Consider the following 20,520-nt stretch of genomic DNA (forward strand, 5'->3'; position numbering starts at 1 on the left):
GATTTGGGGATATGGGGAAAAGGCAGGAACGGGGTACTGATTGGGGATGATCAGCCATAATCACATTGAATGGCGGTGCTGGCTCAAAGGGCCGAATGGCCCACTCCTGCACCTATTGTCTATTGTCTATGTCCCGAGTACCTACCGTTAGCCGCTACGAGACATCCACGAGCTCCGATGGACCCGCTATGACCATTCTCCGAGTTTGAATCGGGGAAAACTCGGGAGAGCTCTTGAATTACCTCGTAGATACATAGAAAATAGGTGCAGGAGTAGGCCATTCGGCCCTTCGAGCCTGCACCGCCATTCAATGTGATCATGGCTGATCATCCAACTCAGTATCCCGTACCTGCCTTCTCTCCATACCCCCTGATCCCTTTAGCCACAAGGGCCACATCTATCTCCCTCTTAAATATAGCCAATGAACTGGCCTCAACTACCCTCTGTGGCAGAGAGTTCCAGAGATTCACCACTCTCTGTGTGAAAAAGTTTCTTCTCATCTCGGTCCTAAAGGATTTCCCCCTTATCCTTAAGCTGTGACCCCTTGTCCTGGACTTCCTCAACATCGGGAACAATCTTCCTGCATCTCGCCTGTCCAACCCCATAAGAATTTTGCACGTTTCTATAAGATCCCCTCTCAATCTCCTAAATTCTAGCGAGTATAAGCCAAGTCTATCCAGTCTTTCTTCATATGAAAGTCCTGACATCCCAGTAATCAGTCTGGTGAACATTCTCTGCACTCCCTCTATGGCTACAATGTCCTTCCTCAGATTTGGAGACCAAAACTGTACACAATACTCCAGGTGTGGTCTCACCAAGACCCTGTATAACTGCAGTAGAACCTCCCTGCTCCTATACTCAAATCCTTTTGCTATGAACAGTACAGTAGGACAGGCCCTTAATACTCACTAATGAATGACTGGGCCTTATAATCCAGTCGGCTTGCAAAATGATCATCAGCTCATGGCGAGGGATCCGGGGGTCTGAGTGCACGGATGGTGATCACTTCCTTCATCAGGAAACTAAACAGCAACCATGTCTTCAGAAGCAAGAGGAGCATGTCCGCACTGCACATTCAGGGCAACGTTCAGCTGTTCTATAACATTCAGCACACGAACAGGCCCTTCGGCCCGCCATGTCTGTGCCGAACATGATGCCAAGATCAACTGATCCGCCTGCACGTGATCCATATCCCACCATTCCCTGCATATCCATTGGCCTATCCCAAAGTTTCCCAATACCGCTATCGTAACCGCCTCCACCATCACCCCCCGGCAGCGCGTTCCAGGCACCCACCACCCTCTGTGTAAAAAACCAGCCCCGCACATCCCCTTGAAACTGTTCCTCTCACCTGAAAGCCATGCCCTCTAGTATTTGATTTCTCCAACCTGGGATAAAGGTTTAGCCATTGAGAGATTTAACATGGAGACAGGCCCTTGAGCCCAGAGAGATCACACTATCCATCAACCAACCATGTTTAAACTAATCCTACCAATCCATTTCACCCTCTCTGCATTCCCATCTACGCTACCAAATGTCACCGCTCATCGATACAATAGGTAAGATTGTACAATTTTCAGCAAGCGCTCAATCCACTGAGGACGGGTCTCGACCCGAAACGTCACCCATTCCTTTTCTACAGAGATGTTGCCTGAGCCGCTGTGTTACTCCAGCACTCTGTGTGTATAATCAACATGTCTGGGTGTGGGAGGAACCAAGGTTCTGGTAGCTGCACAAATGGTGGACAGGCCTGTTGCTCGACCAAGAGAAGGGCAAGAGTAGCTCAAAAGCCACGATGTTAATATTGCATCAAAACTGCAGATCTATTTCACAGCCAAGGGCAGGGAACATTGATGCACCATTTGGAACTAAATGTGATGGTGCCACAGCGTGGTGGTGCTACGCATGCCCTTGCCCGCCAGCGGATCTACTATCACCTGCTACAATCACTCTACGCTTTTACATCAAAGACTTGGCCCAACCCGGTCATCCCTTCTTCTCCCCGCTCCCGTTGGCCAGAAGATACAGCAGCTTGAAAGCAAGCACCACCAGACTCAGGAACAGCTTCTTCCCCTCTGCTATTAGCATTCTGAACCGCCCTTCACTGTCCGATTCCACAGTCTGTGGAATTCTCTGCCTCAGAGGGCGGTGGAGGCCGGTTCTCTGGATACTTTCAAGAGAGAGCTAGATAGGGCTCTTAAAAATAGCGGAGTCAGGGGATATGGGGAGAAGGCAGGAACGGGGTACTGATTGGGGATGATCAGTCATGATCTCGAAGGTGCTGGCTCGAAGGGGCGAATGGCCTACTCCTGCACCTATTTTCTATTGTTTATTGATTCACCTCTACCCCTTTGCTGACATTGGACTATGTCTCTGGAACTGATGCGCTACAATGCTGAGAACTATATTCTGCACTCTGTATCTTCCCCTTTGCTCTACCTATTGCAGGAGTTTGACTGGATTGTATTGATGTGTAGCATTATCTGTTTTGATAGCGTGCAGAACAAGGCTTTTCACTGTAGCTCAGCCCACATGACGATCGTAAACTTAAACCTAAACCTAGAGTTGGACACAGATGTGGCCAAAGCCCCTGGACTGTCCACTGGTCTAGGAAGCCCACCATGCGACACGAGACCATGTGGAGGTCATTTCCACTGTGCCTGTCCATGCAGCAACCTATAGGTTTGGATAGATGGCTGTTAAGAATCAACCACACACACATTCAAAAGGTGTTTAGGTTAATATTTATAAAGTATAAACAGATTCATTTTCAAAACCTTTCTTTAAAAATGCAACTCAATCGCAGAAGTAGCACTGGCCCCCCCTGCCCCCCCCCCCTTCCCCCACCTCCTCCTCCCCGAGAGATGGCAGTCGAACGGTATGATTTTCATTAAAAAAAACTAAAGCATGTTCCTAAAGTGGAGAGTGCATGGGTGATAGAGAGATGGTTGTTATTGCATTGGAAGGCTAGTTTCCAGCGATCGAGGTCAGTCATAAACTGCTCACGTTTCTCTCTCTCCACATCCAAGATGGAAGGCAGTATCAACAATTCAGGGAACGGCGGGGATGGGAAACTGTGCCTAGACCCAGCGGATGCTACATTATGGTGCACAGTGCTTGATCTCCACGGTGATCTCCACACTGGGGCCCACAGTCAAGGTGCCAGGGCCCAGCGTGTGTCTGAACCTGCTGCAGGACTCGGCCAAAGCAACTTGGAAAGTTGTAGCCAGTGGGAATTTGCAAGCCGCGTGACCACAGCATCTCAGGTGGCCCTGGTGTTCAAGCCCTGGTCCTCCTCCTCCTGGGAATGGCGTGGGAAATTACCCTTGGGTCTTGGGAGACATAGGAAAAGGATTTCGAGACTCTTCCAATGCTTAATAGTACTGGAGTAACAGGGAATCACTGGCTGCAACAGAGATACACAAAGTGCTGGAGTAACTCAGCGGGTCAGGCAGCATCTCTGGGGAACATGGGTTAGGTGACGTTTCAGGTTGAGACCCTTCTTCAGACTGATGGAGGAGGGGGGAGGAGAAAACTATGACACCGGGTTCAAGAACACCTTCTTCCCAACAGCCATCAGGCTCCGATACACGGCAAAGTCTGAAGCCGGGTCCCGACCCGAAACGCCACCTATCCATGTCCTCTCGAGATGCAGAGTTACTCCAGCACTTTGTGTCTTTTTTAAATGTAAACCGGCATGTGCAGTTCCTTGTGCCACCATCACTGGCAGCAAGACGTATTAGCTGGAGGTTGGGCTCTCTGTGGCGGCCACTGGGGTTTCCAGTGGGGCAGTTTGCTGGGCTCTGGAGTCTTCAGCCTCGTTGTCCGCAACCTCATCCTCTGAGAAGCTAATGTGCAGGCATGTGTCGTTGAGAGGCGGGGAGAAGGGGAGGGTGCTGCTGGTGTGGTCCCAAGGGCCGTTACAGGGGGTGGCCGGAGTAAGGGGAGGAGAGTCTAGGAGAGGAGGTGCCCAGGGGGCGTCGGAAGGCCCTGCGGCCCCGTCCTTCTCGCCCGAGCCCAGGGGCGCGGCAGAGGCCCACAGGTCCCCGGGGTCGGACCTCACGTCGGCCGCCGGCCGCGCTTCCGAGTCGAAGTCCGACGGGGCGAAGGTGCAGGAGGAGACGTCGGTGAAGGTGGAGCTGTCCGAGCCGTGGAGCAAGGTGTTGACCAGCACCGACCGGGAGCACCGCGCGCTGGTCTCGGCGGCCGTCGGCAGCCATCTGCTGGAACGCTTCCTGGTGGCGGCCGGCGGGGGGTCGAGCCGCGGGATGGTGCGGCCGAACCTGCTACAAGGAGCAAAGAAACCCGTCAAACTCGGGGGGAGAGAGAGAGAGACGAACAGCACGGAAACAGGCCCAACTCCCTGTGTTTGTATCCATTCACTCACCCCCCCCTGCCAACCAGACCGAGGATGAGGTTCCCTTATCATCACCCTCTGTCTCACCAGCCGTCCCATTCAACATAGAGACCTACAGCATGGAAACAGGCCCTTCGGCCCAACTTGCCCATGCCAACCAACATGCCCCCATCTACACTAGTCCCACCTGTCCGTGTTTGGCCCATCTAAACCTTTCCTATCCATGTACCTGTCCAAATGTCTCTTAAATGTTGTTATAGTACCTGCTTCAGCTACCTCCTCTGGCAGCCGTTCTATCTACCCACCAGCCTCTGAGTGGAAAAAGTTGCCTCCCAGGCTCCCATTAAATCTTGCCCCTCTCATCTTAAACTTGTGGCCTCTGGTTCTTGGTTCCCCTACCCTGGATAAAAGATATACATCTACCCTATCTATTCCCTTCATGATTTTATACACCTCTATACTGTCACTCCTCCTCCTCCTCCTCATCAAACTTGTGTGCAGTTTTCGTCTCCAAATTTGAGGAAGGACATTCTTGCTATTGAGGGAGTGCAGCGTAGGTTCACGAGGTTAATTCCCGGGATGGCGGGACTGTCATATGTTGATAGAATGGAGCGGCTGGGCTTGTATACTCTGGAATTTAGAAGGATGAGAGGGATTCTTATTGAAACATATAAGATTGTTAAGGGTTTGGACAGGCTAGAGGCAGGAAATATGTTCCCGATGTTGGGGGAGTCCAGAACCAGGGGCCACAGTTTAAGAATAAGGGGTAGGCTATTTGGAACAGAGATGAGGAAAAACCTTTTCACCCAGAGGGTTGTGAATCTGTGGAATTCCCTGTCTCAGAAGGCATTGGAGGCCAATTCTCTGGATGCTTTCAGGAGAGAGTTAGATACTCTTAAAGATAGGGGATATGGGGAGAAGGCAGGAATGTGGTACTGACTGTGGATGATCAGCCATGATTACGGTGAATGGCGGTGCTGGCTCGAAGGGCCGAATGGCCTACTGCTGCACCTATTGTCTATTGACTCCTGCACGCCAAGGTATAAAGTCCCAGCAGTGCCCAACTGCTCCCTGTAGCTCAGACCCTCGAGTCCTGGCAATATCCTCGTGAAACTCTGCATGCTTTCCAGCTAGACTACATCCTTCCGCCAGCAGAGGTGACCAAAGCTGAACACGGTAGTTTTCAAATCACCCTGCACTGAATGGTAAACCGTTGTCCCACAGCCAGGGCGTTGCAGATGGTCACCATTTGTTATTAAAAATAATAATTTGAGGATGATGTTGGCCGTGTAAAATGGAACGCTTGCCAGCTGCAATTAAATGTCTAGATGGATGACTAGTTGTGTGCAATCTATAAATGGATTTCCACATTAGCGGTCCTTCGTTTTCTTACAGACGTCAAACCTGTCGCCTGCTGGACATGATAATAGTCTGCGATTTGGTTAATTTTATAGTTTGACGTAGAATATGAAAGGAATTGCCAGAATAAATCACAGAGCCGGGCATCACCAGTTATCTGTTCCAGCTGCTTGGAATATTAAAGATCCCTGGAGCGCAGGAGGATGAGGCGTGATCTCACAGAGGTGTGCAACATCATGAGAGGAGTAGATCGGGTAGATGCCCAGAGGAGGTGAATCGAGGACCAGAGGACATAGGTTCAAGGTGAAGGGGAAAAGATTTGCTTGGAACCTGAGGGGTAACTTTTTCACACAAAGGGTGGTGGGTGTATGGAACTAGCTGCCAGTGGAGGTAGTTGTGGCCGGGACTATCGCAATGTTTAAGAATCAGTTAGACAGGTACATGGATAGGACAGGTTTGGAGGGATATTGGTCAAACACGGGCAGGTGGGACTAGTGTAGCTGGGACATGTTGGTCGGTGTGGGCCAAAGTTTGGACTTTGCTGAGAAATCTAAGAGACCTGTTACTCCTGGGAGTTCAGAACCAGAGGTAGCCAGTCACCCCCCACACATGTGCTTCTGAAGACAGGAGAGAATATTTTGGGGTACGGCACGGTGGCGCAGTGGTAGAGTTGCTGCCTCACAGCGCCAGAGACCCGGGTTTGATCCTGACTACGGGTGCTGTCTGTACGGAGTTTGAACATTCTCCCCGTGACCTGCGTAGGTTTTCTCCGTGAGTTTCTTCCCACATTCCAAAGACGAAGAGGTTTGTAGGTAAATTGCCTCCAGTAAATTGTCCCTAGTGTGTAAGAGAGTGCTAATGCACGGGTGGTCACTGGTCGGCATGGAGTCAGTGGGCCGAAGGGCCTGTGGCCATGCTGTATTTCTAAAGTCTAAAGATCGGTTGCAGTTCCAGGGACCCTCTGCATTAAATTTCTGATGGAAAGACCCTCGTGACATCTATCTCCACTAGTTAGTTAGAGTATATTCACAGTCAATCGCTCCCTCCATTTTGAACATGGCTACCATGAGTTGATTGCTGGCAGGTCATCCGAAGACTAACATTTAATCAGCTCATTAAAGGCAACCGCATGATTTAATTCAGGTGGCGCAGCGGGTGGAGCTGCTGCCTCACAGCGCCAGAGACCCAGGTTTGATCCTGACCTCAGTTGCTGCCTGTGCGGAGTTTGCACGTTCCCTCTTTTGACGCTGTGGGTTTCCTCCGGGTGCTCCGGTTTCCTCCCACGACCCAAAGACGTGCGGGTTTGTCGGGTTAAGTGGCCCTCTGTGAATTGTCCCTGGTGTGCAGGGAGCGGGCTCGGTGGGCCGAAGGGCCTGTTTCCATGGTGTATCTCAAATTAAAATCCAATTCAAAACATCGATTGAAAAGCGAACAAGACGCCTGGTTTCATTAAAGAGATCAATTTCAGCGAATGTCGCAGGACTGTAACAAATTTGTGCAACGACATCATCAAATCCATGCTTATCTATCTATCTTCTATCGCCTCCTGCTGGCCAGCGACCATAACGGCTGCTGGCGCCCGCGTCTCGCCTCAAAGACGCCATTTAAAACCAGCCGCACTGCTCATTCCTGGGCCGCTTGAGTTGGAGGACCACATCTCCCATGGGGGCTACGGGTAGGGAACGGCTGCGTTGGGGGAGCAGACCCAACGGGTCTGCCCTTGGTCTAGTATACTATTAAAACTCTGTGGCTGCCGCCTGCCGTCCGGCTGCCGCCCACCGTCCGGCTGCCGCCTGACGTCCGGCTGCCTTTCTGCCTTTGATTCATTGCCACGCCGAATCCAGACGCTCAATCGCCGAGATCTTTTCCATTTCGGTAGAGATTTCACTTTTCTTTCTAAGTATCTGCTCCTCATTACATTTTGTCGTGTTTAAGTACACGTTTTTAATCAAAACCTTCTCCCCCCCCCCCCCCCCCCCCCCCCCAATATTTCAAAAATTAACTGGCTTCTCACCCATAGAAGCAGCCATTTCGGTAGACATTTCACTTTTCATTCCAACTATCCACTCCTCATTAGATTTTGTTATGTTTATGTCCACATTTTTCATTAAATCCTTCTCCCCCCCCCCCCCCCCCCACTCACTCATTTTGTCGCCTCCTGCTGGCCGGCGACCATAACGGCTGCTGGCGCCCGCATCTCGCCTCAAAGACGGCATTTAAAACCAGCCGCACTGCTCATTCCTGAGCCGCTTGAGTTGGAGGACCACGTCTCCCGTGGGGGCTATGGGTAGGGAACGGCTGCGTTGGGGGAGCAGACCCAACGGGTCTGCCCTTGGTCTAGTAAGACTTTAAAAGCAAAGTTCAAGAACTCTCCGCAAACGGTACACTGTGCATAGACACAAAGTGCTGGAGTAACTCAGCGGGACAGGCAGCATCTCTGGAGAGAAGGAATGTGGGACGTTTCGGGTCGAGACCCTTTGGGTCTCGACCCGAAACGTCGCCAATCCTTCAGGGTCTCGACCCGAAACGTCACCCATTCCTTCTCTCCAGAGATGCTGCCTGTCCCGCTGAGTTACTCCAGCACTTTGTGTCTACCTTTGGTTTAAACCAGCACTTGCAGTCCTACAACATTCCTAGTGCCCTGCCATTCACTGTGAGTGCTTCCAGCGTTCTATGTTTTAATTCTATTTTTCCTGTATATTGAGGTGGCACGGTGGTGCAGCAGTAGAGTTGCTGCCTCACAAAGCCAGAGGGTGGGGTTCGATCCTGACTATGGGTGCTGTTTGTACAGAGTTTGTACGTTCTCCCCGTGACCGCATGGGTTTTCCCTGAGACCTTCAGTTTCCTCCCACACTCCAAAGACGTACAGGTTTGTAGGTTAAATAGCTTGGTATGAATGTAAAATTGTCCCTAGTTTGTGTAGGGTAGTGTTAATGCGCGGGGATTGCTGGTTGGCACGGACTCGGTGGGCCGAAGGGCCTGTTTCCGCACTGTGTCTCTAAACTAAACTGCAGTTTCTAGCTTTGCACATCTACCGCTGGATATCGAGGCACGTCACCATACCTTTCAGCCTTTGGTTCCAGACTCAGGTCATCGAACGTCAGTGAGCCCACCATCTCTCTCCTTCCGTGGATCGCCCCATTCACCAGCGACCCTTCCACCGCTCCGCTGGCCTCCCACTTCCCGTTCACCGTATGGAAGTCACTAACGTCCAGGGTTAGGTCGACGGTGGCTCTCCGCAGAGGCGGGCTGCTGCCATAGCGACACAAGTGGCCGGTCCCTGGAGAACCCATCAGGACATTTGCCGGTGTGGAGGTGGGAGGGGCGTTCGTGATGAGGTCGTGGCGGTGAAGGTTCAACAACGAAATCTGTTCTGAAATGGAGCTCATGCTTTGATCAGCTGGCGGGACAGAAAACAAACCAATTAAAACTCACGGACTTGAAGGCTTTAAACCAACACAGTGTTTGCCTGCGCCTCCATCTTCTGCCTCAAGGCTTCTAACTACATCCCAGTTTGGACCCAACCCGGATTATCTTTAATAGATACAAAATGCTGGAGTAACTCAGTTGGACAGGCAGTTTCTCTGGTGAGAAAGAATGGGTGACGTTTCGGGTCGAGAACCTTCTTCAGGCTGATTTTCTTTATATGCCTCGTTGGCTAACAATGATCTATTCTACATTTTCCTTGATCTTCATACCCTTTGATCTCTCGTTGTCACACCTTGCGCTTCCATACCTCTCCCCTGACACTCTCTCCTGACACTCAGTCTGAAGAAGGATCTCGACCCGAAATGTCACCCGTTCCTTCTATCCAGAGATGCTGCCTCTCCCGCTGAGTTGCTCCAGCATTTTGTTTCTATCTAAAAGATATTAGAACTAGACCTAAAGTGCTGGAGTAACTCAGTGGGCCAGGCAGCATCTCCGGAGAAAAAGGATGGGTGACGTTTCGGGTCGGGACCCTTCTTCAGCAGTGTGGAGAAGGGTCCTGGCCCAAAACATCACCTGTGCCACCAGGTTCTCCAGAGATGCTGCCTGACCCGCTGAGTTACTCCAGCACTTTGTGCTTTTTGCACACGGTTCCAGTATCTGCACTTGCTTGTGTCTGCAGTAAAATAATTTAAACTACTTCTGGACTTGCATACATTGGATGGGCTTTCAACATCAAAGCACATCAAGGGAAGTCCCTTCAAAACAAGATTTAAAATAATCCCCAAACACAGCAATTATAATCAGCATGTAGGTGGAGGGGGTGATGTAGACCCAGATATGTGAAGAGGAAAAGATTAGTGAAGCCAAATGTAGGTCCCTTACAATCAGAGACAGGTGAAGTTATAATGGGGAAACAAGGAAATGGCAGAACAGTTAAAAAAGTACTTTGGTTCTGCCTTCACTAAGGAAAACACAAACAATCTCCCAGAAATACTAGGGGACCGAGGATCTAGTGGGAGGGAGGAACTGAGTGGAATCCACATGTCAGAAAATGGTGTTAGGTAAACTGTTGAGACTGAAGGCAGATAAATCCCCAGGGCCTGATGGTCTGCATCCCAGAGTACTCAAGGAGGTGGCCCTATAAATTGTGGATGCATTGGTGATCATTTTCCAATGTTCTACAGACTCTAGATCAGTTCCTGTGGACTGGAGGGTAGCTAATACAACTTCACTTTTTAAGAATGAGGGAGAGAGAAAACAGGGATTATAGATCAGTTAGCCTTGCATCGGTCGTGGGGAAGATGCTTGAGTCGATTGTTAAAGATATTATAGCAGTGCACTTGGATAGCAGTGACAGTATTGGCCAAAGTCAGCATGGATTTATGAAGGGGAAATCATGCTTGACTAATCTTCTGGAACCTTTTGAGGATGTAACAAGTAGAATGGATAATGGAGAGCCAGTAGATGTGGTGTATCTGGACTTTCAAAAAGCCTTTGACAAGGTCCCACACTAGACACTAGTGTGCAAAATTAGAGCACATGGTATTGGGGGTAGGGTAATGACATGGATAGAGAACTGGTTGGCAGACAGGAAGCAAAGAGTAGGAATTAACGGGTCTTTTCAGAATGGCAGGCAGTGACTAGTGGGGTGCCGCAAGGCTCGGTGTTGGGACCCCAGTTATTTACAATATATATTAACAATTTAGACAAAGGAATTAAATGTAACATCTCCATGTTTGCGAATGACACCAAGCTGGGTGGCAGTGTGAGCTGTGATGAGGATGCCATGAGGTGACTTGGATGTGACGTTATTCACTTTGGTGGCAAGAACAAAAAGGCAGATTATTATCTGAATGGTGTCAGATTAGGAAAAGGGGAGGTGCAACGAGATCTGGGTGTCCTTGTACATCAGTCACTGAAAGTAAGCATGCAGGTACAACAGGCAGTGAAGAAATCAAATGGCATGTTGGCCTTCATAGCGAGAGGATTTGAGTATTGGAGCAAGGAGATCCTACTGCAGTTGTACAGGGCCCAAGTGAGACCACACCTGGAGTATTGTGTGCAATTTTGGTCTCCTAATTTGAGGAAGGATATTCTTGCTATTGAGGGAGTGCAGCGTAGGTTCACTAGGTTAATTCCCGGGGTGACGGGACTGACATATGATGAAAGAATGGGTCGGCTGGGCTTATATTTACTGGAATTTAGAAGGATGAGAGGGTTTCTTATAGAAACATATAAAATTCTCAAGGGATTGGACAGGCTAGATGCAGGAAAAATGTTCCCGATGTTGGGGAAGTCCAGAACCAGGGGTCATAGTTTAAGGATAAGGGGTTGGTCTTTAGGATTGAGATGAGGAAAACCTTTTTCACCCAGAGAGTTGTGAAGCTGTGGAATTCTCTGCCACAGAAGGCGGTGGAGGCCAATTCACTGTATGTTTTCAAGAGAGAGTTAGATTTAGCTCTTCAGCCTAATGGAAGCAAGGGATATGGGGAGGCGGCAGGAACGGGGTACTGATTTTAGATGATCAGCCATGATCATATTGAATGGCGGTGCTGGCTCGAAGGGCCGAATGGCCGACCTGCACTTATTTTTCTATGTTAAAAGTGAGAGTGCTACTACCCATTTAGCCAAGAAGAATTGAAGTCCCTGTGGCGATGAAGTTACGAGGTGCAGCTGGTGACTGTGACGAACTTCTTACTTACCCGCATGCTGGGAGCTCAGCCTGCTCTCCAGGTCGTTCAGGTGCCGCACCAGCAGGGAGAGGTGTTGCAGGAGGTCCCGGTTCTGCAGCATCAGCTGGTGAATGCGGGCCTGGGACTCCATTCTGGCCGCTGTCTCGGCCGACAGCTGGTCCTTCAGCAGATGCAGCTGCCCAGACACAAGGGAGCAGAGGGTCATCCAGAGGCACCGCCCGCACACAGGCCCTTCTCCCTGCTCAACCCCAAGCCCCTTTCATATACGTCAATCCCACCCGTAAAAGTTCATTTGGCCCAGCAAGTCTACTCCACCGTTCAATCATGGCTGATCTATCTTTCCTTCTCAACCCCATTCTCCTGCCTTCTCCCCATAACCCTGACACCCGTGACATCTCTGAATTATCTGACACCCATCCCCCTCCAAGATTCTACCTGTGTGTAGGATAGTGTTAGTGTGCGGGGATCGCTGGTCGGCGCGGACTCGGTGGGCCGAAGAGCCTGTTTCCACCCTGTATCTCTTAACTAAACCAAACTACTCCCCCTCCAAGATTCTACCACTCATCGCTGGGCATTATTCAGTGGCCAGTTAACCAGTTAATAGACAATAGTTGCAGGAGTAGGCCATTCGGCCCTTCGAACCAGCACCGCCATTCAATGTGATCATTGCTGATCATCCCCATTCAGTACTCCGTTCCTGCCTTCTCCCCATATCCCCTGACTCCACTATTTTTAAGAGCCCTATCTAGCTCTCTCTTGAAAGCATCCAGAGAACCCGCCTCCACCGCCGTCTGAGGCAGAGAATTCCACAGACTCACCACTCTTTGTGAGAAAAAGTGTTTCCTTGTCTCCGTTCTAAATGGCTTACTCCTTATTCTTAAACTGTGGCCCCTGGTTCTGATTTCTTCCCACACTCCAAAGACGTACAGGTTTGTAGGCTAATTGGCTTCAGTAAATTGTCTCTGGTGTGTGGGATAGTGCTAGTGTGCGGGGATCACTGGTCGGTGCGGACTCTGTGGGCCGTAGGGCCTGTTTCCACACTGTATATCTAAAGTCTAAAGTAAATCCACCTTCCAACACATCTCTGGGACATGAATTATTCCAAGTTCTTCCACACTATCTGAAACCAACCCATCTGTTCTCTTTGGAGTGTTTACAGTGTCTCCTGAATGAAAATTGATGCAAAATCATCAGTCCTTTCCGTGTTCCCATTACTAATTCCCAAGTCTCACCCGATAGTGATTCACATTCACCTAAGCCACATCTTCCGCTTAATCTCTCCATAAAACCTCCTGCGGTGTGTTTTGATATTACTTCGGGCAGCACGGTGGCACTGTGGATCAGAGCTGCTGCCTCACAGCGCCAGAGACCCGGGTTCGATCCCAAACTCGCGTGCTGTCTGAGTGGTGTTTGCAAGTTCTCCCTGTGACCAGGTGGGTTTCCTCCGGGTGTTCTAGCTTCCTCCCACATCCTGATGTAGATGAAATGGCCTCTGTAAATTGTCCCTGGTGTTTTTAGCAGAGAAAGAGGGATAGCATGGAACTTGTGTGTACGAAGGAACTGCAGGTGCTGACTTACACCGAAGAAAGAAACAAAATGCTGGAGTAACTCAGCAGGACAGGCAGCATTTCTGGAGAGAAGGAATGGGTGACGTTTCAGGCCGAGACCCCTCTTCAGAACCTGTGTGAATGGGGTGATGGATAGTCGGCATGGACTCCGTGGGCCGAAGGGCCTGTTTCCATGCTGTGTCTCTGAACTGAGCTGAGCTGAGCTTGCCAGTTTTCAGTCATAACTAATTTCCTCTCCTTAATAGTCATCTGCTGCTGGACGCTGAACAATTCCCAGTTCTTCTGCTCCATAATTAGCTGCAGTACTTATCATGCCCTAGGTTTTGATTTAATATTTTCCTTGACTTCCCTCCGTTAACCACAGATGGTGCATCTTTCTCATTGCAGCCGTCTCTCATATTGGAATGAATTAGCAATTTGAATGGCTGATGAACACCTGTCCAGTAGTACAAAGAATTGATTCAGCACTGAGATTAATGGATCTGCACCACCTATTTAGGATTTCAATGCTTCAATATTACAGCGTGATCTATGGATAGTACAAAATAGAATGGAATTACACAATGCATATTACAGTGGAAGTGAATGTGTCTGAAATCACTCCAACGCCTCCACTTCCTTAGAAGGCTTCGGACGTTCGGCATGTCCCCAACAATTCTCACCAACTTCTACTGATGCAGCATCTAGAAAGCATTTTATCGTGATGCATCACAGCTTGGTTTGGGAACAGCTCCATCCAAGACCGCAAGAAATTGCAGTCAATTGTGGACGCAGCTCAGACCATCACACAAACCAACCTTCCTTCCGTTGACTCAATTTACACCTCACGCTGCCTCAGCAAGGCCAGCAGCATAATCAATGACCTGTCGCACCCTGGCCACTCCCTCTTCTCCCCTCTCCCATCAGGCAAAAGGTACAGAAGTGTGAAAACCTGCAGATTCAGGGACAGTTTCTTCCCAGATGTTATCAGGCAACTGAACTATCCTATCACAACCAGAGAGCAGTGCTGAACTACTACCTACCTCAAAGGTGACGCTCAGACTATCTTTGATCGGATTTTACTGGCTTTACCTGGCACTAAACATTATTCCCTTATCATGTATCTGTCCACTGTAAATGGCTCGAATATAATCATGTATTGTCTTTCTGCTGACTGGTTAGCATGCAATAAAAGGTTGTCACTGTACCTCGGTACACGTAACAATAAACTAAACTGAGCTGAAACAGTTAGACATGTACATGGATAGGACAGGTTTAGAGGGATATGAGCCAAATGCAGGCAGGTGGGGCATGTTGGTCGGTGTGGGCAAGTTGGGCCGAAGGGCCTGTTTCCACGCCGTATGACTCTATGATCATCGATCACCCGTACACACTAGTTCTATGTTATCCCACTTTCCCATCCACTCCATACACACCAGGAGGAATTTGGGAGGAAACCCACGCGGTCACAGAGAGAATGTGCAAACTCCACACAGACAACACCCGAGGCCAGGATCGATCGTGGATCTCAGGCGCTGTGAGGTGGCAGCTCTACCCGCTCCGCCACTGTTTCACCTAAGTTCTTTAAAATTTTACTGTTCCAAAATGTCACATGATTCTGAAAGAAAATGTACTGATAATCTACTGCTAGATAGTTTTGTACTTGAGGGACTTTATCATTTGTTTATATATGGAGTTGTCAATGAACAATGAACAGTCATTGAGGGTCAGGAAGGAGGTACTGACCCCATCTGGTGAGTCCCGTCATTAGATGTTAGAGATACAGCGCGGAAACAGGCCCTTCAACCTACAGAGTCCGTGCCGACCAGCGATCGCTGCACACTAACACTATCCTACACACACTCGGGACAATTTATAATTGTATTGAAGCCATTAAACCAACAAACCTGCACGTCTTTGGAGTGTTGGAAGAAAATAGAGCATCCAGAGAAAACCCACACAGGACACGGGGAGAACGTATGAACTCCGTACAGGCAGCTCCCGTAGTCAGGATCGAACCCGGGTCACTGGCGCTGTGCGTCAGCAACTCTACCGCTGCGCCACCGTGTTGCCCTGACAGTGTTTGTATCCGCCCTCAGTAGATGACAAGCCCACTGTTGTGTGGATGGTGGTCCTCAAACTTAGACATCGAAACATAGAAAATAGGTGCAGGAGGAGGCCGTTTGGCCCTTCGAGCCAGCACCACCATTCATTGTGATCATGGCTGATCGTCCCCAATCAATAACCCGTGCCCGCATTCTCCCCATATCCCTTGATTCCACTAGCCCCTAGAGCTCTATCTAACTCTGTCTTAAATCCATCCAGGCTTTTTTCCTCCACTAGGCCCAGTGATCTGGACACACTCAGGCTGAAGTCCAGAGCACACAGTGATTGTTGGTCAGCGTGTTCCAAGCATCACGGCATACTGTTGACCATCCACCCTTCGTGAGATCGGACAGTGGCATCGAACCACATTCACTCTCTCAGGTATTCAAGGTCAGCCCATCACCTTCTCCTGATATCAAAGTGCTGGGGAATCCCCGCGGGTCAGGCGGCATCTCTGAACACGGCTCCCGACCCGAACCACCACCTTTTCTGTAAATAATAGCCCATTGGTGTTTTATTTACAAATTGCTAAGGGGTGGAACAGCGGTCGAGTTACTGCCTTACAGCGCCAGAGACCGAGATTCAAGTTTCAGACGAGGTTCTGTCTGAAGAAGGGTCTCGACCCGAAACGTCAGGCATTCCTTCTCTCCAGATATGCTGCCTGTCCCGCTGAGTTACTCCAGCATTTTGTGTCTACCTAGATTCAACCCTGATTACGGGTGCTGCTGTCTGTATGGAGTATGTACGTCTCCCTGTGACCACATGAGTTTTCTCCGGGTGCTCCGGTGTCCTCCCACATTCCAAAGGCATGCAGGTTTGTAGGTTAAGTGTTTAAGAAAGAACTGCAGATGCTGGAAAATCAAAGGTACACAAAAATGCTGGAGAAACTCAGCGGGTGCAGCAGCATCTATGGAGCGAAGGAAATAGGCAACGTTTCGGGCCGAAACGTTGCCTATTTCCTTCGCTCCATAGATGCTGCTGCACCTGCTGAGTTTCTTCAGCATTTTTGTGTACCTCAGGTTTGTAGGTTAATTGGCTTCTGTAAATTGCTCCTAGTGTGTAGGATTAGCTAGTGTATGGGTGATCGTCGGTCAGCATGGACTCAGTGGGCCGAAGGGCTTATTTCCACGCTGTGTCTCTAAACGAAACTGCTGTTAATCATGTCCCCCAGAGATGCTGCCTGACCCGCTACGTTACTCCAACACTCTGTGTTTCCTGCTCAAGATTCCAGCATCTGAAATTCCTTGTCTCAACTTAATCCCCCCCCCCCCCCCCCCCTTTAGTGAGAAACTCTGAGACCCAATCCATCACTCGGACAATTGGTTCGACCCAGGTAAATGTGCGCAATGATCCAGCTTCCTCCCAGTTCAACCAGCCTGCTGTTGTGTAAGTCATTCGAAGCAGGGTCAATATTGCAGCATTGAATTCCCCATCTCAGCCTGCCGAGGCCAAACTTAGTGCGTCATTGTAAGGCTATCTATGCGACCTGGTGTAATCTCTGCAGGTTTATTGAGTGGACTGCTCCCTGATGATGGTATTGAGTGATACGTTCGTTCGGTCAGCACCCACACTAGACCAGTATCAACTTACAAACACCACTCAACATGAGTCAACGACGCATTCATCAATAACAAATCGATAGCTTACAATAGGTTATTAATTACTGCTGTCACAATTAGCACACAAGTGCCTGAGGCATTCACACAGCACTCCGCTTGTTTAACGCTGTAAACCACTGGACTTAACTTGCATTAAAGAGGAGTGTCAAGCAGAGGAACATCAAATGAACCATCAGTTGTTATATTGCAAGCTCTCGTTCCCAGGCTGACATGATTGATGGCTTCAGGAACAACAGTAAACTGAGTCAGGAAGCCATGTTGTACAGTGATCTCCATAATGTTTGGGACAAAGACCCATCATTTATTTATTTGCCTCAGTACGCCACAATTTGAGATTTGTAATAGAAAAAAATCACGTGTGGTTAAAGTGCACATTGTCAGATTTTAATAAAGGCCATTTTTATACATTCTGGTTTCACCGTGTAGAAATTACAGCTGTGTTTATACATAGTCCCCCCATTTCAGGGCATCCCAGATTCCTTGGGATGGTGCAGTTCTATGCACGATTCCTTCCAGATTTAGCAACTGTGCTAAAGCCACTACATCATCTGCTACAAAAAGATGAGAAATGAACGTGGGGAAAGGAACAGCAATGTGCATATGACATCTGCAAGGAAAACTTGACAAAGTGACAAACTTGTTGTTCACTACGATATGTGAGATGAAACTTGCTTGTGATGCTTCAAGTTATGGTGTAGGTGCAGTGATCTCCCACGTAATGAATGACGGACAGGAAAAGCCTATTGCTATTGCATCCCGCACCCTATCACCGAGTGAACGCAATTATGCACAGATAGAAAAGGAAGCACTCAGCATCGTGTTCGGAATCAAGAAATTCCATCAGTTTCTTCTCGGCAGACCATTCACCCTAGTGACTGATCACAAGCCACTACTAGTGATAGTTAGTCCCAAGTCAGCTATACCTTCCATGGCAGCATCAAGGATGCAACGTTGGGCAACTTTGCTGTCCCAGTATGACTACAAGGTAGAGTACAGAAGCTCCAAGTGCAACGCAGTTGCAGATGCGTTGTCCCGGTTGCCCCATAGGAACTCTGACGTGGGAAGTGAGAACTCAATCTAACTGGTGTAGATGAAGACTTTCCAGTGACTGCAACAAATGTGCTGAAGTGGGTCTATGAACAGACATTGAACGGTTGGACTGAAATTGATAGTGGATTGAACTCAGTTCTGAACTCAGAGCTGATGCATTTCCATAATCAACGCCATGAATTATCATGTGAGCAGGGGTGCATTAAGTGGGGTTACAGAGTGCTTGTTCCAGAGTCTTTGAGAAACAAAATTATGAATGAACTTCATGCCGAACATCCTGACATAGTAAACATGAAGTCAATTGCCAGAAGTTTTGTGTATTGGCCTGGTATTGACAGTGACATCGAGTCACTGGTGAGCAAATGTAGCGTCTGGCAAAATTGCCAGAGTAAACCACCAAAACATAGAAACATAGAAACATAGAAATTAGGTGCAGGAGTAGGCCATTCGGCCCTTCGAGCCTGCACCGCCATTCAATATGATCATGGCTGATCATCCAACTCAGTATCCCGTACCTGCCTTCTCTCCATACCCTCTGATCCCCTTAGCCACAAGGGCCACATCTAACTCCCTCTTAAATATAGCCAATGAACTGGCCTCGACTACCCTCTGTGGCAGGGAGTTCCAGAGATTCACCACTCTCTGTGTGAAAAAAGTTCTTCTCATCTCGGTTTTAAAGGATTTCCCCCTTATCCTTAAGCTGTGACCCCTTGTCCTGGACTTCCCCAACATCGGGAGCAATCTTCCTGCATCTAGCCTGTCCAACCCCTTAAGAATTTTGTAAGTTTCTATAAGATCCCCTCTCAATCTCCTAATTCTAGAGAGTATAAACCAAGTCTATCCAGTCTTTCTTCATAAGACAGTCCTGACATCCCAGGAATCAGTCTGGTGAACCTTCTCTGCACTCCCTCTATGGCAATAATGTCCTTCCTCAGATTTGGAGACCAAAACTGTACGCAATACTCCAGGTGTGGTCTCACCAAGACCCTGTACAACTGCAGTAGAACCTCCCTGCTCCTATACTCAAATCCTTTTGCTATGAAAGCTAACATACCATTCGCTTTCTTCACTGCCTGCTGCACCTGCATGCCCACTTTCAATGACTGGTGTACCATGACACCCAGGTCTCGCTGCATCTCCCCTTTTCCTAGTCGGCCACCATTTAGATAATAGTCTGCTTTCCTGTTTTTGCCACCAAAATGGAGAACCTCACATTTATCCACATTATACTGCATCTGCCAAACATTTGCCCACTCACCCAGCCTATCCAAGTCACCTTGCAGTCTCCTAGCATCCTCCTCACAGCTAACACTGCACTGCAACCCTGGTCATGGCCAAGTAGACCTTTTCAGAGAGTTCATGTAGATTTTTGTGAAAAGGGTGATGATCACTTTCTGGTACTAGTAGATAGTCATTCCAAATGGATTGAGGTTAAGCATATGGGGTCAAGCACTACTACTGAGTGTACCATAGATGAGTTGAGATCCATTTTTGCATGGCATGGTTTACCGGAAGAACTTGTTTCTGATAACGGGCCTCAGTTTCGTTCAGAATGGTTCAAAGAGTTCATGCAGCGGAATGGTGTAAAACACACACTTGTTCCCCCATACCATCCAGCCTCCAACGGGGCGGCGGAAAGGTCTGTTAGAGTTGTCAAAGATGCTCTAAAGAAACAGGTTTTGCAGGATAGTTCAAAGCTCAGCATGAAACATCGTTTGGCTAGTTTCTTGCTGAAGTACAGAACCACACAACACACAACAACAGGTTACCTGCAGAACTGTTGATGAAGGGAAGGCTAAGAATACGCCTAAGTCTAGTTCAACCCAATTTGGCCTTGAGAGTTGAGCAAAAACAGTTGTCAAAAACGCCATTTTGACTCCCACAAAAAGGAAAGGTACTTCAAGCAAGATGAGCAGGTTCGTGTTCTCAGTCCTCCCAATAAGTCCAGTCGAGACAAATGGGATGTTGGGAAAATAGTGGAAGTGTGTGGAACAAAAAGATACTTAGTTGAAGTTGGAGATAGGATTAAAAGTGTTCATGCTGATCAAATGATTCCAGCCAAAAACTGAGCATGGAGTCCTAATCCCTGAGTTTTTATCTGAAAATGAGTTGGAAGAGACCACTGTGATTGAAGCACAGAGTTCGGTTAGTACAGACAAAGAAACAGATTCCTCTCGTCAAAGTCAGGGTACTAAAACAGAGCCAAACAAGCTTAAGTTGAGTCAACACCTAAACCGTTACACCTGTTAGACGATCAGGCAGGATCCGTAAACCTGTAGTCAGGTTAGGTTTGTAAGTCAAATAACTCACTGCACAAGTAAAACGAAAATATGTAGATATGTAAAATAAATATATTTTGT

At 48.7% G+C, this 20,520-nt stretch overlaps 1 protein-coding gene across 3 annotated transcripts in view; it reads right to left on the reverse strand.

Moving 5' to 3' along the window:
* Window positions 1-2,728: 2,728 nt before the first annotated feature.
* Window positions 2,729-20,520, reverse strand: part of LOC116990729 (carboxyl-terminal PDZ ligand of neuronal nitric oxide synthase protein-like) — a 130,358-nt gene continuing 112,566 nt past the window's right edge. For 2 of the 3 annotated variants that reach the window (XM_033048658.1, XM_033048656.1), the window contains 3 exons: window positions 11,848-12,013; window positions 8,780-9,116; window positions 2,729-4,286 (listed from right to left, as the gene is read on the reverse strand). In XM_033048658.1, the coding sequence (XP_032904549.1) occupies window positions 3,740-4,286; window positions 8,780-9,116; window positions 11,848-12,013 (1,050 nt within the window). In that variant the 3' untranslated portion in view covers window positions 2,729-3,739. The remainder of the gene's footprint in view (window positions 4,287-8,779; window positions 9,117-11,847; window positions 12,014-20,520) is intronic. The other variant, XM_033048657.1, reaches the window with a different exon arrangement.

This window comes from Amblyraja radiata, chromosome 32 (assembly GCF_010909765.2).
Source record: "Amblyraja radiata isolate CabotCenter1 chromosome 32, sAmbRad1.1.pri, whole genome shotgun sequence".
Lineage (NCBI taxonomy): Eukaryota > Metazoa > Chordata > Chondrichthyes > Rajiformes > Rajidae > Amblyraja > Amblyraja radiata.